Source organism: Clarias gariepinus, chromosome 10, assembly GCF_024256425.1.
Source record: "Clarias gariepinus isolate MV-2021 ecotype Netherlands chromosome 10, CGAR_prim_01v2, whole genome shotgun sequence".
NCBI lineage: Eukaryota > Metazoa > Chordata > Actinopteri > Siluriformes > Clariidae > Clarias > Clarias gariepinus.
In genome coordinates, this window is record NC_071109.1 from 502,501 (window position 1) to 512,500 (window position 10,000).

At 42.7% G+C, this 10,000-nt stretch overlaps 1 protein-coding gene across 2 annotated transcripts in view; it reads right to left on the minus strand.

Annotated features, from left to right (window-relative positions):
• The window catches only part of pcdh1b (protocadherin 1b), an 89,621-nt gene that overhangs the window by 9,733 nt on the left and 69,888 nt on the right, over nucleotides 1–10,000 (minus strand). Inside the window, exon 5 of one of the 2 annotated variants that reach the window (XM_053505455.1) lies at nucleotides 1,566–1,702. The exons of the other annotated variant lie outside the window; for it this stretch is intronic. Within the exon in view, the coding sequence (XP_053361430.1) occupies nucleotides 1,647–1,702 (56 nt within the window). The 3' untranslated portion in view covers nucleotides 1,566–1,646. Of the gene's footprint in view, nucleotides 1–1,565; nucleotides 1,703–10,000 lie in introns of those variants that run through there. 2 annotated transcript variants of the gene reach the window in all.

Genomic DNA, 10,000 nt, shown 5'->3' on the forward strand with positions numbered 1-10,000 from the left:
ACACGTAAGGAATCAGTCAGAATGTGATTTAATCTTAATCATCTTTTATTTCAGTAAAAATGGCTAATTATAAATTACATTCATGTGTACAGACTTTCATATAGTTATAAGGCTACAGGTATTAAATATTAAATATTCTCCTCTCAGTTTAATTATTTAAATGAAGATTCACATGATTGTAATAAATGTAAACATTATATATAGCAGACTCTTAATAAATACTGTTTAAGCCTTAAAAGCACACATATACCTAACCACCTTGCACCTGACACATCGACCCCGCCCACCAAGCTCATAAGCCCCTCCCACACAACCCACTGTATTTAAGGGTTAATGTCAGGTACAATATACAGTATTCTGTACAACATTCACATCATGTCCTGTACAGGACCTCCACTGGTTGTCCACCCGCTCCATCACCCTGACTAACCGCAGACACGCTCTCATGGACTCGGAGACGCGCTCTCAGGGCTGCGTCCCAAATGTTCACAAATGGACTGGTCAGAACATTAATTAGTCCTGCATTTGGGACAGAGCCTTAACCATGCTGGTGCTCTAATGAGGACTGTGAGCATCCGAGGGGAATGTTAGTGTCGAATAAGTGACAACATCTGGGTGCTGTAGAGTGCCCCTTACTGTTAGGCTCTGTTTGATGAAGACCTTCAGAAATGCCAGTGATGAGAGAAAATAAGCAGCGTATTTAAGAGAGAAAATAAAAGAAGGAAAAGAAAAGAAGTGAGAGGAGAGAGAATGAAAGGAAATAAAACTGATGAATGATGAAAGAAAAGAGAAATGAATATAATTGACTAAAGAGTCAATTAGAGGAGAACAGAAATGGAAGGAAAAAGAAAAGAGGGAAAGAAAATACAAAGTGAGAAGAGAAGTAGGCAGAACAGGACATCAAGCCACGATGTCCTGAGACTAACGAGGGTGAAGCTCATGTTAAATCTGATCAGATAATCAACAACCAGACCATATGAGAACATTCACATCATGGAGCACAAAATACTGTCTTTAATTACAGAATTAATTAAAAAGTTAGATCCTTACGGTCATAAACCTAAATTTAGCATGGTACGAGTAATGCTAGCTCAATAAAGGAATTAGATAGCAGCTGAGCTTAGCCACTGTACGCTCAGCGCTGTGTGTCGCTCCGGCCATGTCAGCTCATGCAAATAAAGCATGAGAGATGGAATGAAATGAGTGATGCAGGTAGGTGATAACCTGATGCAACTAAGAGATGTGATGATATATTGATGTGATGATGTAATGATATAGTGGCGTGATGATGTAATAGTGACGTACCTGTTGCACCCTTTCACCCGTAAGTTACTCTACAGATCCTCAGCATGTCTTCATACAAAAGAACAAAACATCTGTACTGAACAAATCTGCCTCTTCGTCTCATCCGCTCATGTCCTTAAAGAACACTCAGAGTCCAAAAATGTTTCACAGAGTTTGTCCATCAGGTTCGATTCCTTTCATGTACATGTCTCTATTCTCAACAAAAAACACAAATGTCCGTAGCTGTGACAGACAGACAGACGGAAAGAGAGAGATGGGTATCACTGTTATCCTGTTGTTACACCCTTTAGGTGAAAAAAATAAAAAACACACTGATTTGAGTTTGAGGAAAAGACGAGTGCTTAGTGCAGTCTCTTTTGGCCGGCTCCCTTCTTTCTGCCACGCCTCGAAACGGCACCTACAAGAGGATAAATATCACTTACTGTTCATAAACGGCTCATACACTGTTCATGCACTGTTCATGCACACATAGTGTACTGAAAGGGAGTACTAGTGCTGATCATCACTTACATGCCACAAACATAGTATCTGTGTGTAAGTTTTTACAACTGGCCATACCGTAAATATCATTTCACTAGACAAAAAATATACACTAAGATTGAAATGACACAAAAATGACAAAAAGTGTACATGTGTATTGCAGCAGCAGTGTAATCATACACAAGTTAACAGCAGTTAAAAAGCAGCAGTGTGATGATGTGTCTCAGAGTTCCGCAAGGTTTTATCCTCGTTCCTGTCACCAACATAGAGTCTGTATTCTGCATATACTTTATATATCAGAATCAAACTTAGATCATTATTACTAGAGTATGCTTGCCCTGCTGGAAAACATTCCTCCTCATTTTCTCTGTGTTGATTTTTCGAGAAGTCAAAACCCTTCCTTTATTGCAACAGAGAAAAGAGTCCAGGCTAAGGTCCTTATTCATGGCTTTGGTCCAGCACCACCTGCTGTAGAGAGACTGCACGTCAGCGAGCTCAGTGCAGATGGTGTGCTCAGCTGATCGCACCACCCTCTGGAGAGCCCACCTACCCTGATTGGTGCTGTTCCCAAAACAAACTGTTTTTCAGTGGTGATGGCCTTTGTCTTGCTGAAATTCAGGAGATGGCTGTTTTCCTGGAACCAGCGCTCCATGCTATTACTCTCCTCAAGGTAGGTCTTCTCACCATTATTAGTTATCACACATGTACTCTACAGCACATTAAAATTATATTTTCATATATCCCTATTAAGAAGCTAAGGGTCAAAGTACAGGGACAGCCAGGATAGATCACTCCCTGAGCAGAGGGCCCAAAAATGGCAAATTGGCAGTGCTGGGGCTTAAACCCTGAACCTTCTGATAAGTAACCCAGAGCCTCAACCATTTGTGCCACCACTGCCCCAGATTTATATTTACATTTAGGCATTTGACAGATGCCCTTATCCAGAAAAACTACAAATGTTTTTTGAAGTTTTCATCATTGGATAGATCCTAGATCCAAGGATCTGGTTACTAGGTTAGTAATTGAGAACCACCAGTCACACACTGTTGGGAAGGGGTTTTTTTTAAGAAGGAGGGGGAATTAACCTATAATCTAAGAAGCATATAAATCTTTAGTTGTCGGTTAAAGATGCCAGTGACTCGGCTGTGCAGACATCTAGAGGACATTCATTCTACCACTTAGGTGCCAAAACAGAAAGAGTCTAGATGCATATCTTCCTCGATCCCTGAGGTGGCCTGATCAGTAGAGCAGTGCTGAAGGATCAGTGGGGGATGGCGGTAGAGTTGGTGCCAGGGAAAGGTTTAATATCTCTAAACTATAACTCTAGGTTTCTCCCACAGTGCTGTTCACCCCTTTTACTGCTTTATGCACACTTTAGGATGCAACCTTGTATCCGTCTTGCTTGTAGCGTGTGAGCAGTGAGATATTTCAGAGCATCATAAATGGTTTTATCCACCCACAGCTTCTGGTTGGAGAACATCCTGACAAATATGTTTTGGATGATATCATCCACCAGTTTCAAACTGAACTTCACAAACACTTCTATAGAAACTTTAATGTCCTCAGAACTGCTCTGGAACATGTCTCAGTTTACTTCACCCAGAGAGTCTGGCAAAGGGTAACCAACTGGTCCATCAGCTCAAGACATAACCCTGAACCAAAGCTTACTGTTTCAGCCTTTGTTAAAATTTAAGCATAAGGAAAATAATGGCCTGGTCCAATTTCCCAAATTGTGAAGGAGACTGTGGCTTGTAGCCACCCATAAATGGAGTGTGGCAGTAAACAAAGATCCTTTTGCCCCTTGTGGGGGGGGGTGTTGTGTTGGTTTCAGTTTGGCATTGCATGTTTGAGGTTGGCATTGTTAAAGTTCCTCCGCCACAACAAGTGCCACGTCCCAGTGATAAATCTGGTGCTCAGTTAGTGCCTCTTCACATAAGTCGGTAACCGTGTCCTCTTGAGGTAGAATATAAACAGTGTAGTAGAAAGGGTGACCAGGGCAGTGGTGGTTCAAACGAGGGCAGTGCTGACTCAAACAAGGGCAGTGGTGGCTCAAACGAGGGCAGTGGTGGCTCAAAGGTTAAGGCTGTGGGTTACTGGGTTACTGATGGGAAGGTCGGGGATTCAAGCCCCAGCACTGCCAAGTTGCTAATGCTGAGCTCTTGAGCAAGGCTTTTAACCCCATACACCCCATGGGCTGCTGTATCCTGGCTGGCCCTGTGCTCTGATGCCAGTGTAACTGGGGTACGCAAAATATTATTTCATTGTGTAGTAAGGTACGTGTGACAAATAATTGAATCTTGTCTTATTTGATGATCAGAAGATCAAGGTTGGGTGTGCAGGAGTTTGTGACGGGTACAATCTCACATTGTTGTGTACCATCATACATGCACACACCACCTCCCTGTGATTTACTCTGCATTGCTCAGCCCATGCAGTAAACTGAGGACAGTTCAGCTGGATAGATGGAGTGGACCGGTGCCACTGCCTTCGGCCATGTACAGGAGACCGCAGTCCCAAATGCCCCGTCTGGACTATAACTATGGCCCTGAGACTGTCGAGTTTGTTCTCCAGAGACTGGATACTAGGCACGGGAGCATGGTGTGCATGACCCCTCAGCCTGTTTCTTCCTTTACCTCATGGCCTGACTTGGGTCACATAATTTTTTCCCTCTCTCTGTCGAGCTACACATGTCGTTCCTGAACTGCCAGTGATCCAGACTCCCTCTGCCCTCCGGACCTATCAGACCCATCCTGGTGCTCCGCTTCTGGTTGGAGATCTCATCACATGGATGCCCTGTGTGTCTCTTTGGGATGCGTCTCGTGTCTGGGGATGGTTCTCGCTACCTAGAAGACGGTTCTGGCCTCGACTGGTGTTGGCAACTCTTTCTCTGGGGACTTGACCGTTCGATAGTTCATACAAGTCTACCTGAGTTTTCAATAACTACCTGGACTCCATATTAACATCAATTAACATCAACTGTTATGCTGAACTGCCTGCCAACTAATACACAGTATGAGTGCAGATCAATCCCTGCTATCCGTTATCACCCAGATGAGGATGGGTTCCCTGTTGAGTCTGGTTCCTCTCAAGGTTTCTTCCTATTACCATCTCAGGGAGTTTTTCCTTGCCACTGTCGCCTTTGGCTTGCTCACCAGGGGCTATCTGACCATTTTGATTCATACACATTCAAATTCCATACAAACTTAAATAATTCTTTTGATTGTGTAAAGCTGCTTTGGGAAAATGGCAATTGTTTAAAGCACTATACCAATAAAATTGAATTGAATTGAATCATTGCTGTTCCCCTGAATCTCACTCAGATCAAGTGTTACAAATGTTGAAGGATGAGTAATATTGTAGACCAAAATCATTTAAAGCATTTGATGCTGTTAATGATAGTAATCAGTGAAGAAGAAAAAGGTACAATAATATTAAAGTGTGGAAAATAAATAAAGTGTAGTGCAGCTGACATCACTGGCACCATCTTGTATTTTATACATTATTTATTTATTTATTTTTCAAGCACCAGCTTGGGGTAGCGTCACACAAACAGATTAAAGACGTGTGGAATTGTTAATATGGTTTATTTTTTTATTTTTTTTATTTTTATCTTCAAGATAGACAGAATAAAGAGAGACTGAACAAGACGGCACGGTGGTGTAGTGGTTAGCACTGTCGCCTTGCACCGCCAGGGTCCGGGTTGATTCCCGTCTCTGTGTGCATGGAGTTTGCATGTTCTCCCCGTGCTTGATGGGTTTCCTCCCACAGTCCAAAGACATGCAGGTTAGGTTGTTTTGCGTTCCCAAATTACCCGTAGTGTGTGGGTGTGTGTATGTGTGTGTGTGCCCTGTGATGAATTGCCACCCTGTCCAGGGTGTATCCTGCCTTGTGCCCTAAGCCTCCTGGAATACAGGATAAAGCGGCATAGAAGGTGAGTGAGTGAGTGAGTGAGTGAGTGAATAGGGACAGAGTGTTTATAGCTGCTATAACATGGGACACAACATGAACTCACTCGCTTCACCATCACACAAACACCAGACAATCTAGTGCCGAGACTCAGGTAGTGTTTCTCAGGTCGTTTAACTCCTGCTGACTAATGTGGATTGTTTCACTTATCAGATTTGAACCTGATACCTTTCTACTCACTCTTAAATACATCTCGAGCGTGTGAGTCCCGGGAAATTCCCAAAAAACAGCTTCAGTGTGAAAGACACAAGTCCTGAACAAGTGCCGAGCCCTGAGTATGAAAATCTCTCTCTTACATACGCACACACACACACACACACACACACACAGTCCATCCACAGTGTGTGTTTGCTTGTCCCCACAGCGTGATGTTAGCCATTGTCACAAACATACACGTCCATACTTACTGCCTCTGCAAATTAATTTTGCGCTGGAAAACAACTGCAGAACAGTTTTAATAATGAATAATCATTAGCTGGATCTTCTGCTAAATACTGAATATTCATGAGATGCTAATGTTATGTGCTGGACCTTCTCATTGGCGATTCAGGCTCAAAAATATACTTTAAATTTCTACTTCAAATTTTAAAATAGGTTTTAAGGTCATCCCGCCCACTACATGTCAGTGTGTGCAAATGAACACGGGTGAAAGAATGATTAATTAATTATTATGCACACTTAATAGAATAAAGAATTATTATAAATAAGTTGCTTTTTATTTATCTCAAGCATTAATATGAATATGATGTGAGTATTTTAGTTATAAGAAGTGTGTTCAAACATGTTTACTGAACAGAAACCTAATACAACGCACACACACACACACACACACACACACACACACACACACACACACACACACAGGGGGGTTGTTATTGGTTGTTACACAATCTGTTTTTTTCAGTTCTAACCACATCGACATGCACAGTGCACTAATTCTTACACTCACCTCCACCACCCCTACATCTGTCCCTGTGTGTGTGTGTGTGTGTGTGTGTGTGTGGGTGTGTGTGTGTTGTTGGACAGCATCTGGACCTAATGAGGCTCACTGCGTACCACTGCACCCGTTTAGCACCTTCCAAAACCACACACACACACACACACACACACACACAGAGGGGGGGGGAGAGAGGGGGAGAGGGGGGGGGGGGAGAGAGGGGGAGAGAGAGAGGGGGGGAGAGAGGGGGAGAGGGGGGGAGGGGGGGAGAGAGGGGGAGAGGGGGGGAGGGGGGGAGAGAGAGGGAGAGAATTCCCACTGAATGCCCGAAATATCACCAAATTCAATAAAGTCATTCCTAGCTTCAACAGTATCCCCCCTACAACAATATATATATATATATAAATATAAATAAATCGAGACTCACACTGCACCTCGCGGCACTACGGATCTGCTCGAGGTCCAGGCCGACTGTAACATTACACAGGGACGAGTGTCTCTGTACAGAGTGTCTCTGCCGACTGTAACATTACACAGGGACGAGTGAAGAAAAGGGTCAGGGGTAGCTCAGTGGTTAAGGCATTGGACTACAGTTCGGAAGATCCCAGGTTCAAACCCCAAAACCACCAGGTTGCCACTGTTGGGCCCTTGAGCGCGGCTCTTAACCCTCAACTGCTCAGATGTGTAATGAGATAAAAATGTAAGTCACTCTGGATAAGAGCGTCTGCTAAATGCCTAAATGTAAATGTCTCACTCAGGACAGAGGTGTACATCACTCCTAATGTAGGGGGGGGGGAGTCTGTGTGTTGTTTCATTTACTGAACATTAAGCGCTGAGGTTAATAAACTGTTCCACCTGAGTGTAGATTCATGTCTGTGTTAACCATGTGTGTGTGTGTGTGTGAGAGAGAGAGAGAGAGCGACAGTGTTAGCATTAGCGACAGTGCTAATCTGTGTTTGGCTAATCGATGACGAGCTCAGAGCGCTGTGTGATAAGATTATAAAGCTCAGCTGCACGACTGCACAAACAAAACACCGTCACACTGCGCACTCTGATCCACACACACACACACACACACACACACACACACAACGCTAAGTGGATTTGAGGAGAGTCCATCAGACCATGCTGCACACACATATTCTCACACACACAAGCGCGTGCACACATTCTCACGCACACACACACACACACACACACACACACAGATATATATAGAATATAAAATCATAATAAATAAAATTAATTAATGAATAAATGAAATATTAACATAATACAATAATTTAAAGAGATAATTGTTTTCTTTGAATTTTACATCCAGTACAAGTACGTGTATGTGTGTGTGTGTGTGTGTGTGTTTGTCTGCTCACACTCTGTCAGTAGGGCTTTCCTGAAATTGGAAGGTCGAAGGTCATTGAGAGAAGAAGTGCACAGCAACCTCAGGTCGCTGAGGGTGTGAATTAAAGAAAACAGAAAGTGTCAGAGGAGATGAAACACACACACACACACACACACACACACACACACAACACAACATACAGTGGTGTGAAAAACTATTTGCCCCCTTCCTGATTTCTTATTCTTTTGCATGTTTGTCACACAAAATGTTTCTGATCATCAAACACATTTAACTATTAGTCAAAGATAACACAAGTAAACACAAAATGCAGTTTTTAAATGATGATTTTATTATTTAGGGAGAAAAAAAATCCAAACCTACATGGCCCTGTGTGAAAAAGTAATTGCCCCCTGAACCTAATAACTGTTTGGGCCACCCTTAGCAGCAATAACTGCAATCAAGCGTTTGCGATAACTTGCAACGAGTCTTTTACAGCGCTCTGGAGGAATTTTGGCCCACTCATCCTTGCAGAATTGTTGTAATTCAGCTTTATTTGAGGGTTTTCTAGCATGAACCGCCTTTTTAAGGTTATGCCACAACATCTCAATAGGATTCAGGTCAGGACTTTGACTAGGCCACTCCAAAGTCTTCATTTTGTTTTTCTTCAGCCATTCAGAGGTGGATTTGCTGGTGTGTTTTGGGTCATTGTCCTGCTGCAGCACCCAAGATCACTTCAGCTTGAGTTGACGAACAGATGGCCGGACATTCTCCTTCAGGATTTTTTGGTAGACAGTAGAATTTATGGTTCCATCTATCACAGCAAGCCTTCCAGGTCCTGAAGCAGCAAAACAACCCCAGACCATCACACTACCACCACCATATTTTACTGTTGGTATGATGTTCTTTTTCTGAAATGCTGTGTTACTTTTACGCCAGATGTAACGGGACACGCACCTTCCAAAAAGTTCAACTTTTGTCTCGTCATCCACAAGGTATTTCCCCAAAAGTCTTGGCAATCATTGAGATTTTTTTTAGCAAAATTGAGACGAGCCTTAATGTTCTTTCTGCTTAAAAGTGGTTTGCGCCTTGGAAATCTGCCATGCAGGCCGTTTTTGCCCAGTCTCTTTCTTATGGTGGAGTCGTGAACACTGACCTTAATTGAGGCAAGTGAGGCCTGCAGTTCTTTAGATGTTGTCCTGGGGTCTTTTGTGGCCTCTCGGATGAGTTGTCTCTGCGCTCTTGGGGTAATTTTGGTCGGCCGGCCACTCCTGGGAAGGTTCACCACTGCTCCATGTTTTTGCCATTTGTGGATAATGGCTCTCACTGTGGTTCGCTGGAGTCCCAAAGCTTTAGAAATGGCTTTATAACCTTTACCAGACTGATAGATCTCAATTACTTTTGTTCTCATTTTTTCCTGAATGTCTTTGGATCCTGGCATGATGTCTAGCTTTTGAGGTGCTTTTGGTCTACTTCTCTGTGTCAGGTAGCTCCTATTTAAGTGATTTCTTTATTGAAACAGGTGTAGCAGTAATCAGGCCTGGGGGTGACTACAGAAATTGAACTCAGGTGTGATAAACCACAGTTAAGTTATTTTTTAACAAGGGGGGCAATCACTTTTTCACACAGGGCCATGTAGATTTGGAGTTTTTTTTCTCCCTTAATAACGTAAACCTTCATTTAAAAACTGCATTTTGTGTTTACTTGTGTTATCTTTGACTAATAGTTAAATGTGTTTGATGATCAGAAACATTTTGTGTGACAAACATGCAAAAGAACAAGAAATCAGGAAGGGGGCAAATAGTTTTTCACACCACTGTACACACAGTTTTCTTTATTTCAGAAAAGAGTTTATTTTATCTCAATAATTGCTAACGGTTGATAAATATGTATAGACAATAAATTTCTTACTTTAAAACACTGCACCTGTCTCACTGTACCTGTCTCACTGCACCTGTCTCACTGCACCTGTCTTA